General features: G+C 35.2%; 1 protein-coding gene and 1 long non-coding RNA gene across 2 annotated transcripts in view; both read right to left on the bottom strand.

Moving 5' to 3' along the window:
* Positions 1-1,796: 1,796 nt before the first annotated feature.
* Positions 1,797-13,219, bottom strand: LOC127280430 (uncharacterized). Its single transcript, XR_007842831.1, has 2 exons — positions 11,592-13,219; positions 1,797-3,442 (listed from the first exon to the last, which is right to left on the bottom strand). It is a non-coding gene; the product is annotated as an uncharacterized LOC127280430 (long non-coding RNA).
* A 455-nt stretch (positions 13,220-13,674) lies between these two features.
* LOC127280429 (SH3 domain-binding glutamic acid-rich protein homolog) overlaps positions 13,675-21,547 on the bottom strand; it is a 34,794-nt gene continuing 26,921 nt past the window's right edge. Inside the window, exons 2-6 of the mRNA XM_051303395.1 lie at positions 20,096-20,278; positions 19,831-19,980; positions 14,804-14,844; positions 14,314-14,504; positions 13,675-14,236 (exon numbers count right to left, since the gene is read on the bottom strand). Of these exons, the coding sequence (XP_051159352.1) occupies positions 14,333-14,504; positions 14,804-14,844; positions 19,831-19,980; positions 20,096-20,278 (546 nt within the window). The 3' untranslated portion in view covers positions 13,675-14,236; positions 14,314-14,332. The remainder of the gene's footprint in view (positions 14,237-14,313; positions 14,505-14,803; positions 14,845-19,830; positions 19,981-20,095; positions 20,279-21,547) is intronic.

Here is a 21,547-nt window from a genome sequence, read left to right as displayed (position 1 = left end):
AAGATATCGTGTTCACAAAAACGATCCACACACACACACACACATACATCCGGACAATTGATCAGGATCTCATATAACATGTTTCTATATAGAGGAAAATTCGTTTTCACCATGTTTAAAAATTTTATAAACGAAAGGACTACAAAGCTTCCTCCACTAGGAAGCAAAAAATGCTAAAGACTTATTGAATAGTCAGAAAAAATGTTACTAGGGGGTTTTCGGGGTCACAAATTACAAAATTAATATCCGATTTTTAAAATTCAAAATACGGAATGAAATATAACGAATAGAAGAAAATTAAAACATAATCAAATTCTCCATCAGCTTGTTACTCGGGGGTTTTTAGGTTCGCTAATTACGAATATAATAACAGAATTTCCAAATTCAAATACTGGATCTAATATGGCGTATCAAAAAAGTTAAATATTATTCGAAATCTCTGAAAGCTCGTTACTCGGGGGTTTTTTCAGTTACTGACTACGAATCTGATATTAGATTCTTAAAATTCAAAATGGCGGATCTAATATGACGGATCAAAAAAGTTAAACATTAATCGAATTATCTGGAAGGTCGTTACTAGGGGGTTTTTGAGGTCGCTGATTACAAATCTGATATTAGATTTTCAAAATTCAAAAAAAGGCGGATCAAAAAAATTAAATACTAATCGAATTCTCTAAAAGAATGTTACTCGGGGTGTTTTTTTGGTCACTGATTACGAATCTGATATTAGATTCTCAAAATTCAAAATGTCGGATCAAAAAAATTAAACACTAATCGAATTCTCTGAAAGCTCATTACTCGGGGGTTTTTTCGGTCACTGATTACTATTACTATTACTATTACTTTTAAAGTGACAAATGAGGTATTTTTACTTTGATATACAAAAATGAAAAAAATTGTATTTGTTTCATTTTCAAAGTTTTTTAAATTTACTATTTGGAGTGCGTTTATTTAATTTTAAAAAATGTAAATTTGCACAAAAAAATATAACATCACAATTTTGTGTACTTGTACATTATAGAGTACTTTTGTCGCTTTCAAAGAGGGTCTATTTTCTTACCTACTTGGAAACTCACACAAAAGCAATTTAATCTTGTACTATTACAACGTTCTGTTCTTTTACCACTACGAAAATTGTAAAGTTACAAGTTCGATTGTATTTTTAAATTTAAAAAGTGTATAAATATCTCACTGAAAATAGTAAAATTACATAAATTCTAAAATGTAATTTTACTATTTCAAAATGTAAAATTTTTTTATTTTTTACATTGTAATTAATGTTGCCTTTCAAGTAAAAATTAATTAACAATGTGTTGTATTTTTCAATCACATAATTACATTCAACTATAATTCATATGATTAGGATTCTATTAGTCATTTTAATAGAGTTTTATGTAACATTTAATTATTATCGGAGTGTTCCATGGAGACGGTTACTTTCAAATCTCAGATTTTTTTGCAACTTTAAAAAATTAAAAAATTATTTTGGAAAAAACATATTTGATTTTTTCAAAATTTTACTAAATGTTGGGGCAAATGTGCTAATAAAACAAAATGTCTGACACAAGAGTCATTCTTCTCATGATTCTTTGTACTCAAATATATCGGACTCATTAACTAAATCTCAGAAAGGAATACAAACCACTGACAAAGTTCGTCAGCCATTGTGTACCAAAATAAGAAAATAACCGTGGATACGAGCCTGATATATAACTTTTAAAAAAGTGAAAAGCATCTTTGTTGTTTTGTCACCGAATTCCATGCATAAATTCCAGCAAATAAAAATAGACGATATGTTGGTTTTTTTTGACAAGTATTTTATTTAGTGAAGTAAATTGAATCACAACTGTGCAACACTTATTTTATTTACATACCGAACCTTTTTACCACTTAACATTCACTTGAAAGTCGATTTCAAATTAATCGCAAAAACACGTGTTTGAGATAAGGCCTAAGCAGAATATATTCTTAAACGGGAACGCAATCGTAAACGGAAACGTAAGAATGAGTAAGAGAAGGATAGCAAATATCTTTATTATAAGCAAATCTTTATCCGTTCAAGAATCTATTCTGCTTTAGCCTCTACGTGTTCTATTTTATTTGTTGTCCCTCCAGACACCCATTTTACTAGCCTCCGATGTCACAAGGTAGATCGAGCAGAATGATTTTATGAATTCGACGATTGGATTCTGCAATCCTTTGTTATTGATTTTATTCTATTGAATAAATGCCATACAACTCAAGATGTATCAAAAACGTTTTATAATTTCTTCTCTTAACAAGCATGTGAGAATGAAGCTGAATTATGAGACGTCTGAATTCGTCTCACAAAACGCTCGCAGCGCCACGCAAGCAGTTTTGCATAGGCGTCGCTAGTGGTCAATAACCCAAATGATAAAAGTTATGTTATTCAATAAATTACAGTAAAAATATGATTATTTATCCATTTTAACATAAAAAATATATAAACATACCAACTCTTATATATAAAAAAGAACATAAATTATGACTTTATTTTTAAATTAGTTATCTTAAAGGTTATTCCGAATATAAAAATCAAAATCTACAATACTATTATCATTCTTATAAATAGTTTGCAAATGTTAAATCATTATTATTTGTAAAAAACTTAATTTTAACTACAACCAATAAATTAACAAATTAATGAAAAAACCTCTTAGAATATAAAATAATACTGATTATAAATATAGAGACTAGAAACAATTTTTCACCAAAAAGTCAAACATTAAAACAAAATTATACACAATTAAAATACTCTGAACAAAATTATTATTTTTCTATTGCTTTTTATAAAAAATATCAACATAAAATTACACATTAACCCCTTGATTGTGAGGGTACGTCTATAGACGTACATACAAAAAAATTGATAAAAGGTACAAAAAATAAGTAGATTTACATCACACATACGTTATTTATGGTATTTTCAACGCTGAATCCGAATTTGAAGTCAAATTTTGAAAATTTGAAAACCAAAATCCAATATGGACTAGTAGACTATTTTGAAGGATACTTTTATTACATTAAATCTCAGGCAGCATACATAATCTTATCAAACTAATATCTCATACAATTATATCAAAATGTTTTCAAGGTCGCTGGTTACGAATATGAAGTCAGATTTTAAAAATTCAAAATGGCGGATCCAATATGGCGGATTTGGGTTTGAGTTTCCCGCGTTTGGGAGTTTGGGGTCAGGGAGAAGCAGAAGTCCGGGACGTGGCGCCATCACAGCGGCCACTATTGGAACAAAACGGAGACGAAGGCGATCGATGCGTAAATCAATCAGATTTCAATGGACGCGATCTTAGCAGGGTACAGAGGTAGTGGAAGTCGCAGTTAAATTTGAAGTTTTTCTCGTAGTGTGTAGAAGTGAGTAATTTTTGAGAAGAGTTGTAAAGTCGTCGAGTGGAATCTCGACCTTTATTTTGTAAAGGGATAATAAAGTGAGTAAAAGAAAGTTTTGTTTTGTGTTTGGCCATCTTCTCCATACCGGCGTCTTCCAGACACCAGCTGAGAGGACAGACTAGGGAGGAAATTGTGAGCCGAGTTTCGTCGTGGGTAAGTTCAATTTTGTTGTCGCCGTGTCCCTTTTCTCGACTTGCGTTCTCGACAGAATCTCCTCTGAGATTTATTTTGGTTGATTTTGAGGTTATTTCGTGAATGTTGTGGTTTTCCGGGTTTGCCAATTCCATTCAAAAATTGGCTGGCGTCTGACATTTTTCACGTTGGGTAACACTTTTGTAACATTAAAAAAGGATATTTAATTGACTATTCTTAATTAAATTAATTATTTCGTTATAAAAATTTGCGCCCAACGTGAGGCCTCGTTGGGAAACTTTGAGACACGACAAAATTTTGTGACTATCTCGACCTGATATTTTCGACAGAAAATATTTTGTTGTTTATTTTATTCTCATGTATTGAATTTATTATGTTCCTTTTGTGAAATTATAATTTGCGATGCATAGCGGCCACCAAGTCACGTGTAGAAATTTTTAAAAATTAATTTCTCACACATTTCTCGACAGATTTTGATGAATCGATTTTTCTCGGGATCAGTGAATTTTTCTGGAATTTTGTGCGTGTTTACATTTTGAAAAAATTATTTATTATTAACAATTGCTCCCCACGCGGCCGGCGTATTAATTATACCATACCATGTGATTCGTCGCGCATGCGTGAGTAGAATTAGATTAAAAGTCCATTAGTGGGATTTGTTAAAAAAAATGTTAAGTTAACAAAATTAATCCAGGGCCGTATTATTATCGCGATGGTCATCTTATAAAAAAAATTTATAAGTGGAAATTTTAGTGAGTAAAATTTCCTTTACGACAAGTCAAGTAATTGTTTAATTTTTTTTGTTTACCAGGGCCGTGTCAACGGAACGACGGGCCCTATCAAAATTGAATTGACATTTTACGTGAGAATTTTTAAAGTAGAAAAATTCTCTTAATGACGATCCGATTATAAAATTGAATTTTTACGACTGACTAGTGCCGTGACTAATAGAGAGCGGGACCCCAAAAACTAATTTTCATAAAAAGAAAGAATTAAATTCTGCTACGATTTAAATTAATTTTTTTTGTGTTTTTCGACAATTAAATTTTCAAACGTTCATGATGGCAGAGGCTAATGAACGAATGCACTTTTATGAAGAAAAGATGCGTCACTTGTCCACAATTCCACAAGCGAAAGAATTGTGCCGGGTGATTGCACTTGCCCAGTAGGGCAAGTGGTAAAGAGTCTGTTGGCTAATCAGTTGTGTATTAGTGGCTCGTTGCAGGTTTTGCGAGAGAGACTTTTCCGGGCTGAGTTAAAACTCACGCTTCCTCCAGAATTTGACGTATCCTTTTGCGACGACTATGACAAAGGGAATTCAGATAAAATTTTTCGATTCGAGGCATTCACGGAAGAGTAATTATTGCCCAATGGTGGTTTCAGCGACGATGTCGCCTAGCGTAATAAGCTTGCGACAATCTGTTGCCAGATTTACCTTGAGTCCGGAAATGCAACAGCTGATCCGCATCAATAACCATTTAATGGCGGCTGGTATGGGACAAGATTTGGGGGTAAATAGCAATTTTCACTGGCCAAATCAAAACCCAGTAGAGATCGCAACAGGAGAAGGGGATGATATTACTTCGGTTAGACAGGATCAACTTGGAGGAGAGGGTCTCAACACCATCCCTAACCCAACCCCCCGGACAGTAGGCCAAAACAGGACAGTAAGCGCACATACATAAAGAGAGAAAAGGGTTCAGGAGTAAAGAGCGACAGTAGAGTGAGATCGCAAGTGACGGATTTTTGACTAAGGAAGGGGATCGTCAAGAACATAGGGATTCCAGTTGAAGGCTTACTTCTCGGAGTACTCAGCGGATTGATGCTAGGAGAACACTCTTTGATAATTCTTCCACTGACAATGAGACTGACGTTAGCGACAGGACTCAGAGGCGAAGAGATTATCGTGTAGCTTCTCAATTAACTAAAGTCAATGAGACCTTATAGGATTGGGATATTAAATTCTCTGGTGAGGAGCGAGAAGATCCCGAAGAATTCCTGGAGAGAATTGAAGACTGTCGAGATTGCGCTATGATAAGCGACGAAGATCTCTCCAAACACTTCCTAGTATTTTCAAGGGCAGTGCAAGTAGGTGGTTCCGTACAATCCGCCAAGAAATCAGTTCGTGGAGGTCATTTAAAAATGCTTTTCGACGGGGGTATTTAACGACCATTGATGACGACGAAGTGATAGATGAGATGAGGAGTAGAACTCAAGCGAAAGGGGAGAAAATATCCTCCTACATAACCAGTTTGCGACTCATAATGGGGCATCTTAGGAAACCATTGTCGACCTGGGAACAGGTTAAAATCGTGTATAAAGGACTTACTCCCACTTATCGGAAACAAGTTGATTCATCGGGGTTAGAATCACTCTCGAAATTAGAGAGAAATTTGCGACAGTTCAAAAAGGTTCAAGATCTCGACGACAGATACGTTCCCCCTCCCCCTAAAGAGAAAATGCGTTTTCCCGCCGCGGCTTATAAGGGTGCGAAACAGGAAGAAAAAAAACCATCTTCCTCAGAAGAGACAAAGAAGATAGCGGCCTTAGAGGACGAGTTAGCGACGGATAGCGAGGTAGATAAGGTGGTCGACAAGAACAGTACGGGGAAAAAGTCAAAGAAGACAAAGAATACAGATTCTGAGAAGGGGACTACAGAGGTGAATACAATTAAGCAATCAAGTCCTCAGCCATCCGCGACTCCGATACGGGCTTCTAACCCCACTCCTACTTTTGCGACAGTGGTCGCTGGGAAAGGCAAGCGCCAATTTCCACCAAAACAAGGAGCTGGAAATACTGGACAATGAGCACAAATTGCGACGGGTGGGCCGAAGCCATTTGTGGGGGCATGTTTCACATGTCAGATGGTCGGACACAAAGTTTCGGAATGTCCCATGAGGACAGACAATAGGGGGCACAGAGCGGGTCTGTACCCCCCTCCAACCCACTGAAGAATCCTTAAAACCGATTCTTAACGACGGGGTAGCGACCGGGGTTGGAAAAGGTCCAGGGGAAAATAAGAGTAAACCAAGAGGGTTAAATTTTTTCCCTATCAACGAGGGTGCATCCTGTAGTGGGCAACAGAGTGAAAAGAGACCACTCAAACAGTGTGAAAAGAGAGTTGGTATTGACGAATTAAATGCAGAGAATTCATTCAAATTTGTGACACGGGTACTAAAAAGCCAAACGAGTGGAGAGCATTCACTCAAAAACGTGTTGGTGACAGATAGGACTAAAGATACTGAAATGGAGTCAGTACCAATAGTCCAGGGGAGGAGAGAGGCTGTGACGGACACAGCTGACCCAGAACCCTTATTCGACAAGGATCTAGACGGCAGTCGTATGGAAAATCGTTATTTCTTTCGAATGATCATTAGCGACAAATCTTGCAAACAGGTTGGCTGCTCTGAGAAAGAAAGGTATTGTTAAAGCAAGAAATCAAGATTTAGCTTTGGCAAGTAGATATAGTGTTCCATCCATAATGGTTGATGCACACTATCTCACTAAAGATACTAAGGATACAGTAGATCCCTTGCTCGTTATAGCTGCTTTGGAATTTTCACCAAAGACATGTGAGTTACCAGCGTTCTGAACATTACTAGCAAAATCTCCTATTGCCAATACATTAATGAACCATAAACAAACATTGATGACTGGATTGAAGAATGATATGGTAATTGCTCATAAGCTCATGATGATAGAAGGAGTTCCGTTTGGTAGAGAGATGGTAGGGGATTATGAAGGGAAAGCAGCTAGAGATAAATTATCTAGTATATTGGTATCAAGGAAACCAACAACTATAGATTTATCTAGGGCTATGACAAGTCTCATATCCAGTTGTTCGGCAGTAGATGTAGAACAGCATGTAACGGGAGAAGTGTCAGCAGGTGCTATATTGGGTTGGGATGTGTCGCTGAATTGTCATACTCAGAAATATCTATTCTACTATAGATTTGGTCATTGTATACACCCAGATATGCTAACCGGTGATGTATCACGGAACGCTTTGAAAAATATGATAGATATGAATAATGCTTATGTCAGTCTCAAAGATATAGACTTCCAGAGTGAAACATCAGAGTGAAAAGAGACCACTCAAACAGTGTGAAGAGAGAGTTGGTACTGACGAATTAAATGAAGAGAATTCATTCAAATTTGTGACACGGGAACCAAAACGCCTAACGAGTGGAGAGCATTCACTCAAAAACATGTTGGTGACAGATGGGACTAAAGATACTGAAATGGAGTCAGTCCTCCCCTCAGTCCAGGGGAGGAGAGAGGCTGTGACGGACATAGCTGACCCAGAACCCTTATTCGACAAGGATGTAGACGGCAGTCGTATGGAAAATCGTTATTTCTTTCGAATGATGATTAGCCTCAAATCTTATGAGGCACTTTTCGACTCTGGAGCGATGATCTCGGTGATTAGCGACGGAGTAGCTAAGACTTAAAAGAGCCGCATCCAGCCTTGCAATACATAGATAAGAACCGCCATTGGAGGAGTAACTGAGACAGCTGAATTGTTGAATTTGAACATCGAGGTGGATGGCCATTCTCAACCGTTTAGCGTCAAGGTCCTCAGTTCAGTAGTACAAGACATAATTTTGGGTGTGGATTTCTTTAAGCCTGGAATATGGAGGTACAATTGGGACTGGGGTTATGGAAAGTTTTCAATGGCGACTGGCATGTTTTTGGTGTCAAGGATGAGATTGAGAGTGATGAGTCGATCTACGCTGAATGCGCTGCAATCCCTGCGTTGACGGATAAACAAAGAGGGATCATTCAAGAAATGGTGAACCGATTGGTTCTTCCAGAATCTGACGTACTGGGGGTGACAAATCTGATAGAACATCATATAAGGGTTACAGAGGAGACACCAGTACAGCGTCGCCAGAGACGCATGTCACCTATTATGATCACGTGGGCTCAAGGACACATGATTCAACTACATGGGCAAGGCATGATCGAACCATCAAGTAGCGACTGAAGGAGTGCACCGGTTACCGTCAAGGAGGCCTATTTAATTCTGACGATAGACTCCATACTCGACAAGTTAAGGAAGGCGCGATACTTGTCGAAGATCGATATAAAATTGGCATATCACCAAATTCCAATGGCAGAAGACAGCGGAAAGTACACGGCCTTTGCCATCCCCGGCTCAGGACTGTGGCAATATCGACGGATGCCATTCAGCTTGAGGAACGCGCCAATGACTTTTCAACGAGTGATTGATGTTCTTTTCGGACCGGAATTCGAACCTCACGTGTTTGGTTATCTCAACGATATAATAATTGTGACGGATACTTTCGACGAACACGTGAAATTGCTGGAGATAGTTTTAAAGAAGCTAGCAGACGCAGGATTTGTGGTTAACCCAGAGAAATGTGAGTTCGCGTGCTCTAGGGTTACCTACTTGGGGTATCTTCTCGACAATGAAGGATTGCGACCAGACCCCAAAAAAACCGAGCCAGTGAGAAACTATCCAGCACCAAAGAACGTCAAACAACTCCGGAGATTTTGGGCATGATGGGATGTATTCGAGGTTTATCAAAAACGATAGTGAAATCAAAATACCGCTCCTTAAACTGCTCAAGAAGGGTTTAGACTGGGTATGGGGCGAGGAGCAACAAGAGGCTTTCGACAAGTTGAAGGACAAACTTACGCCAGTGTTGGCCCGTCCTGAATTTAGTAAGACATTCACTATCGAATGTGATGCGAGTAGTTTTGCTATTGGAGCTGTGTTGACTCAGGAGTTTGACGACGGTGAACATCCGGTGATGTATATCAGCTGTGTTCTGACAGGGACAGAACAGAATTATAGCGTCACTCAGAAGGAGTGTCTAGCGCTGCTTTGGGCGATTAAGTATTTGCGACAATATATTGAGGGATACAAGGTTAAGGTGATCACAGATCACAGTGCCCTAAAGTGGCTTAGAAACTTGAAAGACCCGAGTGGTCGACTAGCGAGATGGACCCTGGAGATGCAGGTGTAGGATTTTGAAATCATACACAGGAGAGGCGTATTACACCAAGTACCAGATGCACTGTCCAGGATGAGTGAAGATGACGAAGAGATGATCGATGCCTTTGATGCCATTATGGAACAATGGTACCTTAAGCGACGAGATTTGGTTCGACAATTCCCAGAGCGCTTTCCTGGGAGGAAAATTGAGAACGATCATCTTTATCGATATAGAAGTGACCAATTACTCCTTCCGATTGTTGGCGACGAGGATGATTGGAAACTGGTAATACCTGAGGAGTACAGAGAGAAAGTTCTCCACGACGGCCATGGATTGGCGTCGACAGGTCATTTGGGGGTGGAGAAAACGTATAATCGAGTGGCGAGAGAATATTACTGGCAAGGAATCTGAAACGATGTCCACCAGTATGTCACTCGATGTCCCTAGTGCCAGCTTCACAAAGCATCACTGGAAAGTCGGTGGCCAAAGCATTTGAAGAATTGGTCCTCTTCCGCTGGGAAACCCCTTACTTTTTATTAACAGATAATGGAAAGGAGTTCGACAACAAATTTCTTAAGGAGACCCTTCAGGAATATGGAGTTAAACACATCACGACACCACCCGCAAGCTAATCCTGTGGAGAGGAGTAACCGCACATTGAAGACCATGATTGCGACTTTCATAGGGAATGATCATCCCGACTGGGATCTTCATGTTCACGAGTTTCGCCATGCTATGAACACCGCAGCACAGGTGGCGACTAGAACGTCTCTTGCATTTTTAAATTACTGAAGACATCCTCGACCGGTTAGAAGCTTGCGACGGAAGGTAGAAAAACGAGATCAGGTTAAGAGAATAGGAAGGAACGGCGAGTTAGTCGTCAGCGACTGAGGTCGGCGTCACTCCATCGCCCGGAGAGTGTTTTCGAACCCCCAAGGGACGTCTCAATTCCCCTTTCGCTGTTGGTCTTTCCAAATCCAGACCCAATGGAGACCGGAGAACTGGGGTCGATCCGTCGCCACACCTTGCCGACTAGGGGAGAGGAGAGGAAAGAGGTTCCTCTTACCAAGCCGACGGCCTTGCCGTCGACAGAGACTGCGGACGACTACCTTCATTGACGTAAGGGGGAGAGTTGGGAACAATTCGAAAACAGGTTGGCCGTTCACGAGTTGGAACGTTTGGTTCAAAACAAGCCGCAACAGACAACGGTGGGTTTGGAGAAATTAAAGGAGGGCCAGCAAGAAGAGAGAGAAAAGAGGAAGAAGGTGCTGAGAAAGGAGGATCTCGTTTCCCGGGGTGATGAGGATGACGTGAGCACCTCCTACGAGACCAATCACACTGCCTGGCTCTCCAAACCGAGAGGAGATTTTGCGACCAAGGGAGAAGGAGGCGGAGAATAGTCGACGTGGACTTCTTCCCACTAAAACAACGAAGGTGATGTTTCAGGGGTTGAAACCCATCCCTACTGACCCAACTATCGATATACCCCCCGGGTGTGTTAAAATTGTTGGCTTAGGGGCCATCACCGTCAGCAATGCCCGAAGAAAGTCACTGAGTCCTGCTGCTTTAATTGCTCCAGGAAGTATGTGACCTTGGCGACATGCCCAAGGTGCGCCGAGGCCCACGAGAGGTTCATCCGCGAGAAGAATCGCCAACTATCGACTAGGGTGCGTGAGCATAGTAAGATGACGAAGGGGGCGGACGCTCGGAAAGAAAGAACGAGAGAAATTGCTGAGGTTCCGCTTCTGATCGACAGAACCACTCCTCGACCACCGATTGTCGACATGGGTTCGGAAGTGGAGCTGATCCCGGATCCTCCACTACCTACTTCGGAAGCGGCGCCAGTGGTAGCTCCGGCCATGGAGTTGTCCCAAGCAATTACGGACTGGGTCAGGGAGAAGTAGGAGTCCGGGACGTGGCGCCATCACGATCTTGGCAGGGTACAGAGGTACCGGAAGTCGCAGTTAAATTTGAAGTTTTTCTCGTAGTGTGTAGAAGTGAGTAATTTTTGAGAAGAGTTGTGAAGTCGTCGAGTGGATTCTCGACCTTTATTTTGTAAAGGGGTAATAAAGTATGTAAAAGAGAGTTTTGTTTTGTGTTTGGCCATCTTCTCCTTACCGGCGTCTTCCAGACACCAGCTGAGAGGGCAGACCAGGGAGGAAATTGTGAGCGAGTTTCGTCGTGGGTAAGTTCAATTTTGTTGTCGTCGTGTCTCAAGGGTCGTGTTCCTTTTCTCGACTTGCGTTCTCGACAGAATCTCCTCTGAGATTTATTTTAGTTGATTTTAAGTTTTGGGTTTAATTTGTGAAAGTTGTGGTATTCCGGGTTTGACAATTCCATTCAAAAATTGGCTGGCGTCTGACATTTTTCACGTTGGGTAACACTTTTGTAACATTAAAAAGGGATATTTAATTGACAATTCTTAATTAAATTAATTATTTCGTTATAATATTTAAATTATTAATATTCGCCATAATTCATGCAAAGTTTTTATTTTCAAAAATCTAAATTTGAATTTAGATGACACTGAAAACCTTTCAGTAATAAGTTTTAAATAAATTCAATTGCTTTTCAATTTTTCTGTCCTCCATATGGATCCGCAATTTTGAGTTTTGAAAAACTAATATCAGATTCGTAATCAGCGACCCCAAAAACCCCCTTGTAACGTGTTTCAAGCAAATCCACTGAATTTAGATAAATATGTCCGCCATTTAAAATTTTAAAAAACTAACATCAGATTCGTAATCAGCAACCCTAAAAACCTAAGTTCACTCAGTTTTAAAAATTTTGATAGTAAAAAAGTTTCTTAACATTTTGGACCCACATTTAAGATTTTGCTCCTCACAGCGAAGGGGTTATAAATCTTAAGAAAATTATAGGATATTAATTAATTTTTATAAAAACCATAGTGGCGCGACCATTTTCAACTAAAAATTCAACTTTTACGCAAAATTAATAACAATTAAATTGCTTAATTTATCAAACAATTTTTCTTCTGTACTTATTTCGACATCAAGTAGGAACAAATTAATGCAATAAAAGTAGAAAAAGATAACTTGAAAGATAACCCGCGCTTACGTATTTAAGAATAAATGTTTTTTACGTTTTTTATATGTTATAGTTGGTATTTTTTTCTGTTAAAATGTTAAAATAATCATATATTTACTATGATTTATTGAATTCTGTAACATTAGCATTTCAATTATTGCCCACTTGCGACGCCTGTGCAGAACTGAGGTTGCGTGGCGTTGTGAGCGTTTTGTGAGACGAATTGAGACGTCTTATACTTCAGCTACATCATGTGAGGAGACAAGTTGCAAACTTTGTAAAGATAAAAATTGTAGATATTATATGCATATCTTAAATTTATAAGCGCAACTAAACTTAAAAGTTTTAAAAATTGATGATATTTCTGAAAATGACAACTAGGTATTTAATATATTAATATTAATAATATTAATATACACACATAAAAAATCATTTAAATCAATTACAGTTAACTTCAAATTTTTTTTAAATGTTTCTAAAAATAATAATTATCATGTTGGGAATTATATTTAAAAATAACCCCCCCCTCCTCATTTGTAAACAATTGATAATGTGAGACTATTTTAAAATAAATATTTCTCATATTTAATAAATTAAAATTATTTTTATTAATAGTAATTTTTAAATAAAAATTGTATGATAAAAAAGAATTTTTTTTAAATATATAATTTGTATACAAAATTTAGTTTGAAAATAAATATTCTAAATATTTATCTAAATATTGCGAAACACGTCTCAGATTTTTATAAAATCTATTTTTTTAAAAAGAAAGTATTTTTTATTTTATACTTTCGTAAGACGTTATTGGACATTTTGGAAAATTTTAAAGAATTAAATAAAATTCATAAAGTTTAAAAACAATTTCTTTTCAAAACTGATGACAGCAAAAGTAATTTGATTTCAATTTTCGAAATATGTAGAAAGGGACATTTTATGCTAAATAAAAATTCGATTAAAAACCAATTAATAATTTAGTTTAAAGAATATCTAATATGTAATTTCAGAGTTTGATGATGGATAATATTTAAAAATAATAAATATAATACATGAAGGATAATTAAATGAAAATTAAAGAAAAAAAAACGTTAGGAAGAAAGTTTCTACTTCTTTTAAACATATCGGATATTTGAAAAGATCGATAACATTTTTAAATTGAATTGTATTCAACACTTTTTATTTTACGAAGCATCATTTGTGAAAAATTGCACTTTTTGCTAAAAATTATTAAATCCTAATCGTATCATTGAAAGTCAATTTTTGTATACAAATAAACTTAAAGACGAAAATAGAAATTTTATAATATAATTAATTCTCATGAATATTTCCGTATAGAAAATTTATTTTGAAAAAGTTGTTATCCAGAAATATTCCTAAGAATTAATAAATTAATTAATTTGACTATAACGATGTATCAAAGCTAGATATGTTTAACCAAATACAAATATTTTATCTTCAAGTACATGTTCTTGAAAAAAGAATCTTTTTTAAAACATGTAAAATATTGAAAGAAATTTGTTCGAATTGAAATTACAAATAAGATTTGCGCGCACAGTATAAATAAATCTGTGTGTCATTAACGCAGCTGTAAATGCCGATAAAATTTTTATTCGGCTATTCCTTTATTTGGTTATGTCCTAATTTACCTATTTTGCAAAAAAGAAAGATGTTACAATAAGCGATAAAAAATAAAAAGAATTTTTGTAGCATGATCACTCCATACCGAATAGGATATCATTTATTTACTCTTCCCTCTCTTGGTCCTCGGTCGTGTCTTCTTTCGTTTCTCCAACCTCTTCGACATGTTCAATATCCTCGTCGGAAATGTCTTTTACTTCGCTTTCTGAATCTCTACGTTCGGAATTACCAGATGCTCTTTCTTCATTTACTACTGATGTTCTTCTTTCCTCCATGCTGTCAACACAGGGACAAACAGACTTAAATATGTTTTATTTCTCTTGAACGCTTTTATAGTCTGTAGTTTTTGTTTGAACAGCCAAGCAGTAAGCAAACTTCTTCGAAATTCCGTATTCAAATATATTCGTAAATTTGAAGCTAATTCTTTCAGATAATATTCTATACATGTATATATTGTATCCCGAATAAATTTCTCAAATACTTTAGAAATAGTTAAGGATGAAAAATGCGTGCAAAATTTTGTAAGACAAAATTAACTTTCCTCTGTACTTCTTCATGATTAGCTTTATAATCACCTTTCTGTTATTGCTGTTGCATCGTCTTTTTCTGTGGATGGCTGTAATAACAATAAAAATATCAAATTACAAAAACTTTTATTGTTATTAAATAAATATTTTAAATTAAACTAGTCAAATTATTTTTTAAGAATTCCGTAAAATGAGGCAAAGTCGTTTATATAATGAGTTAGTTAATTTATACTACAAAAATTAATCATTTCTTTTTTTATAAATAAGTTTGATTTTTACAAAATTTCAATATCATTTATTCATTGCAAAAATTATTATTATTATATTTAGAAACAAGCTTAATGACGAAGGACTTTACTACGTTTAAAGCGTTTACAATTATATAATATACCCCCACAGCACCGAAACTTTCCTAAAGATTTCCTAAAAATTTATTTGAAATGTTTGGAATATTCAATTGCAAAGCGAAAATTTCATTTAAATATTCAGGAAAGTATTGCGCTAAACATTTATTTAATCGGGACATTTAAATCTTTACACAATTCTCACTAAACATTGCAATTAAATATTCCAAACATTTCCAATAAATCTTTAGGCAATCTTTAGGAAAGTTTCGGTGCTGTGGGGGTACATTGCATTTCATTTAATATATCTAATCATGAATTATAAAATAAAAATTAGAAATCAATGTTTAAATCTTAAGGGGGGAAACTCGTGTAAAAAAAATTTTTTACATTTTTTTTTTTTGCTTTAAAAATTAGTTTACTATCTGTAGAATATGATCCTACATTACTAATCTATAATTAGATGTATGAATGTGTATAGTAAACATAAGTTTAGCATTTCAGATGCAACAAAATGCAGTTAACGTTGAGCACGAGATCCCTCTATTCTTTCGGTTTCTCGTCAATATAATTTTATTAATTGTCATTAGCAAGTACCATAAGCAAGTGATAGTAAATCTTGGTTTTAGTGCAATAGTTATTTTCGAATACATAACGTCTTCAAGGCAATAGTTAAAACACTACTTTTATGTATCGAAAACTTTAAACGCGTTTTTCTCGAAACAGGTTTTTTCGCGCGCCGTGCAATGTAACTCAGCCAATTTTAAACCGATTTTAATCAAACTTACCACAAATCTTCTTTATCTTAGTGGCTATTGCATGACGAGCTCCTTTTTTAAAAAAAATTTTTTCAACAATTTGAACATTGTTTATAAAAAAAAGTGATTTTTTTCAAAATGGTCACAAATCAAAAAAAATTTTTTTTAGTTTTCTCTTCGTCATGCAAAGTGTATTTGCGTATTTCAACGGTAAAAATTTTGATTTTTAATTGTAGTTGAGATTTGTGACCTGTAGGCTGCACGGTGCAAAATCAAAGTTGCAACTTCAAACGCCGCAATTTTGTAATATTTTTTAATAAAAAAATTTTTTTATAAAGCTTATATTGTGTACTTTAAGGTATGCCTTACTTTAATTCAATAAACTTTACCAGTTTTTTAAAAAAAAAACGTGCATTTACACGAGTTTCCCCCCTTAACCCATTAACGACAAAATTTTCTGTTCATTTTCAAGACACGTTATTATGAATAAAATGAACAATATTTTTTATCGGAGATACATTTACTAAAGGTCTTCAGCGTGCTCTTTTTGAATTCGGTGTCAAAAATAAATTTCTTCTAACCCGAAATTAAATATGTAGGTTTTAATGCAAAAACTTACAAAAAAATTTTCCTTTCTTTTGAGTTTGATATTTTTTTTTCATCCGGAAAAAGTAAAGAATAAAATTCTATTCTCAATCAAAAGTATATAAAAAATTGTATAATTTTGAGAAATGTAGCGTAGAATTCAAAACTCCATTATGGCGGACTCAATATGGCGTCAAATCCATTGTAAAATTTGCAAGATTTGATAAATATTTGTTAAATTTCGAAAATGTCATCAAATTCGCCTACATTTTGTTACTCGAGGATTTTTGGGGTCGCTGATTACGACTCTGAACTTCGTTTTCAGAAATTCAAAATGGCGGACGACTAATTAAAAAATACATTTAATTGGCCTGAATTTTTGTACTCGGGGTTTTTAGGGGTCGATGACTACGAATATGACCCTTCCTTTTTAAAATTCAGATTTACTTGAAACTCGCTACTCAGGGATTTTCGGAGTCGCTAATTACGAATATGAACATTGTTTTCAAAAATTCAAATTGGTGGTTCCAATATGGCGAACGACTAATTCAAAAATTTACCCCAAAAACCTCCGAGTACAAAAATTCAGACCAATTGAATGAGCACGCTAAAGATCTTTAAAAAATTAATCTCCGATAAAAAATATTGTCCTGTTTATTCATAATAACGTATCTCGATAGTGAACAGAAAATTTTGAGCTATTTTTTGTCACTGACATGAAAAAGAGAAACCATTATTACAACTGCCGTAAAATGTCTTTTTTGTACAATAAACTGCTATAAAAAGTCTTTTTATGGCAGTTGGCAGGAATTGCCTTAAAAGGAATAGTTTATCGGACCAAAACATGGAGTAAAGTATTCTTCCAACCACTAAGTTCGTAACACAAGTCCCATAAGTGTGATTTTAGAGAAAACATTCTTTGTGGCTTCGATATAATCCAGCCAATTCTTGAACAGTATATACACATTTTTTTTAAATTTATCTTAATATTTAAAGATTTCTTATAGAATATTTTCACTTAGTCCGTTGGATATTAGAATTCCTCCGTGCTGACTTAGGTTAGACTAATGCCAGCTGACTAGTTCCACATCGATACCAGCGCCACAGTTCGGTGATTATGTGTACTTTCCATCGTCCCATAAAGTGAGCTGGACTTGCTCTCAGCCAATCACAGTGCAATACGTCATTCCTTACAGGCCTAAGCCTTTAATGAAATTACTTTTAGGGTTAAGTAGACATGTCTTTATAGTATTACTCTCCGTCTCTAAAATCACACTTATAGTGTCAGCGTGCTAAAAATTAATTAAAAGTAAAATATAATAGAAAAATAAAAATTCTAAGAATCTAAAACAATAATTATGAATTATATTTTCAGAGTTTATTCTATTTTCTAGAGAATTCCATGTTTTGTAGATACTGCTATTATGCAAGCAAAGCTCTCATAAGACAATTTTAGTAAGGGATTGTCTTATGAGAGTTTTTTCCCTGAGAAGTTCAATATACAGTGTCAGTTATCTTGACACTATTGCCCGTGCTTATGACTTTATGACTAGATGTCCTTCATGGAAGGCGATCAAGATAGGAGAAAATTGTCTTATGAGAGGTTAGCCTGTAATATAATTAGTTATACTGATCAACAACCTTTTCATATTTATTTTTATCATTATTATTACATTATTAAGTTTGCTATATCAGTTAAAAAATAGATACTTACATAACTTTTGCTTTACATGCTATAAAATCACCATGCTAATGTTTAATTTATTACTTCTAAAATATTTAATTTTTTTACAGAAAATTAAAAATACTGTCTTCTAAAATAACACATTTGCTGAATAAAACGAATTAATTAATTTTATTTATTACTCAAAATAAGTAAAAATAAATGTTAAATAAAACTAAAAATTTTTTAATATTTTCTTTTACTTTGAGTGAAAGAAATGGTCCAATTTTGGAAAAACGCTAATCCAAAAAAAATCGTATGTTATAATCTAATTAATAGAAATAAATAGTCACTTAATTTAAAATAAGAATTAGAAAAGAGGTTGAAGAAGATAAAAATAATTAGAATAAAATGTAGAGGAACTTTAAATTAACGCTGAGATGCAATGAAGTTATTTTTTTTATTCGAGAATTATTCTTAGATATTGAGATTATAATCTTGAATACTTTAATAACTTTAACATTTTTTTTCAGTTTTTAAAAACATTTTTCATTTTGGGGTTAGGCTGCAGTCGCATGGGAGAGTTTTGCGTTGCGTTTTGTCTCTAAACAATGAGTGTAAACATAGTAAACATATATCTTCATCTCTTTTACACTCATGGTATAGTAAAAAAACACAACGCAAAACGCTGCCATGGGAAACGTCATAAATATTGCAATCTGCAAGTGGTTCTCCCATTTGCAAATTGTGAAATTTTTGACGTGGATTGACTAAATGAATCCAATTCAGTCAATAAACAACGTTTCATAGAAAAGTGCAATATTTTTCATATTATGAAATTTATCTCTGAAATATCTTTTAGATCCATAAACATAACACAGGCCTGCATGGTTTTTTATTTTCGATATTGGAGTGATTTCCAATGTACTTTTGTCCGTTGAACACGATTCCGGCTCCCAAAAATATCTACCAACACGGTGGTCCTCGAATAGTTTCAACTATGACTTTCTTCCACCTCTAATTTCTTTTTTTTGGGAATTTTCATTTTCCAAGAAAAATTTAAATCGAAGACTGAGCACTGCTTTTTTAATTGCGTTGTTTCGATTTTTTTGTATAATTTTTTTGTGAAAAATTTAATTTTAAAAATATTTTATTACTTGACTTATAATTGAACAGACGTATTGTAGAGCTGCTAGGAAACCTTAAAATGTTTTTACCCTAGGGCAAACATGGACGCCATTTTCAGACGGGAGAATAAATGATTGGCTTTACACCCGGATGTCAGGTATCTAAAAGCGCCATGTTTGTGCTTGAAGAATAAAAACGTATTTTTTTAGAGGTTTTCAATATTTTTTTCTCTTTACCTTCACTTTTTACAAAATCCTGACGTTCTAGACAATTAATTGCTTAGAACTAGAAGACCTCATAGAAGTATCTAGTACGTAAGGTTAAAGAAAAAAAATCTAAAAAAAACTAAAAATCCTGACGAGCTAGACAATTTTTGGATCCGGTATAGTGTTCAGAGGACAAAATACATTGGAAACCACTTCGATATAAAAAAAATTAATTTTCCAGACCTGTGTAATTATACATCGCTATCATTAGATCTTGATTTATAATTTAGAATTATTTAATTTTGAGATCAGCATTAATTTAAAATTGTTTCCAAATTAAAGTATTCGACTAACATAATTAGCACGCATAAAAATAAAGTATTATCGTTACCTCTCGACTAGATGTGTTACCATTCTGATGAACTTCTTTATTTTGTGACTTGGAATTCAAAGTAACTTCGGCTGTGCTGATCGAAATTGACAATTTGAGAAACTGTTCCAATTCATCATTTTCATTAGCCAAGTCAAAACCCTCATAATCCTGAAATGTTCGTAAAATAAATAAAAGCTTAAGAAACAATGTGTGGACTGATTGATAAAAAAAGGAATATCAAGATTACTACATACATAAATGTCTAAATTTCTTATAAACTTACCCCACAGTAGTCATCTTCATTGAATATTTGAGGAGGTAAAGGATATTTACTGTCCGTTGCAGTGCTCATAGTTTGCATAAATTCTTTTTCATCTTCTTTTCCGGGTTCAGTAATATCAATAACTTCGTACGCTACATTCTTACTATCCAGAATCATCAATACTCTCTGTTGCCTTTTTTTCACCTAAAAAAAATTGAGAAACAATATTTAAACTTAAAATAAAAAAAGATAATAATTTATTTTCAATCTCTGTCTATGCAGCTGTAAGCTTCAGATCGACATTTATTCATGATCTCGATCGCATTTTTCGTGAATTAAAATTATACTCTCCAAGAAACTGTTACTTTTTGGCAGGATATTTCAATACCAAACATCTTCAATTAGGTGAAGTCCTATTGAAAATTCTTTTAATGATTCCTTGCAGGATTTCTATAAAGGATCCTACATAGGATACCTTCAAGGATAGGGTGACCATAACCAATTTTCTCAAACTGGGACCACAAAGGCATTAAAAAACAGGAGAACATGATGACAATTGGGGTGTTCAATTTCCCGATTCATATCGAGCGGACGTAGTATCGATTATCAACTGATTTATTGCTTTCTTTACCGTAGTTAAAATAATTAGTGTTTCTTTTGGTTATTAAATAAATAGTTTTTATGTTACATTGAGTGTCATTATTTGGTTATTGTGGTGTTGTATTTTCCTGGCGGATTTGAATTTTCTTGTAATTCGACGGCGTTGTGGATTTAGAGTTCATCGAGGCCTTTGGTAAGTTAATTTTACATGTTCGACCTGCCTCAACGTCTTCGCCGTGGCGCTCCCGGCTTCAGAATAGGGCGCCTGTAGCCCACTGCATGTCGTAAAAGGCGACTAAAGAGGGAATTTGAACACAGTACGCCTCCTCGTCCGGAGGCACGGTGAGACCGTTGTGGTTTCAGACTGTGGTCTGACACTTCGGTTTGGGAGCGGATGTTCCACGTGGTCCCCGTTGGAAGTGCAGGATTCTTGTCCTTGCTAACTCACGCCCACTCCTGTTAAGGTGTTATCGGGTCCAAGATGAATGTTACTAACCGTTCCGCCATATCATTGGGCACCCTATTGTATAAGTTCTGTGGGAATGAATGTGTGTGACCTACCAGACCATCGGTGGGTGGAGCTTAGCTCGGAGACGGAACCTCCACTAGGTCCCCGCTGGGTACTTTGATTCCCTTCATTAACCTTCGCTTGACAAGATGCCCACCCAGGGTGGGCCAGACAAATTGAAATTGCCATATCTTCTAAAGTTTTGCCTTAATTGAATCGCGATTTTAAGTCACTGAACAAAATCTTAAGAACTTTCAAAAAATGTAAAAACAAATTTTTAAAAAAAATTTCTTCTTGATTATTTATAACTTTTATCAATGTATGTACGGAGATAACCGGGATGATTCAGATATTTTTTTAATTCT

The sequence above is a fragment of the Leptopilina boulardi genome, unplaced genomic scaffold (genome assembly GCF_019393585.1).
Source record: "Leptopilina boulardi isolate dan_hultmark-lab unplaced genomic scaffold, ZJU_Lbou_2.1 LbouV2_244, whole genome shotgun sequence".
NCBI classification, from domain to species: Eukaryota; Metazoa; Arthropoda; class Insecta; order Hymenoptera; family Figitidae; genus Leptopilina; species Leptopilina boulardi.
Note: the sequence above shows the minus strand (reverse complement) of the source record. Positions and strands in the feature narration are given on the sequence as shown.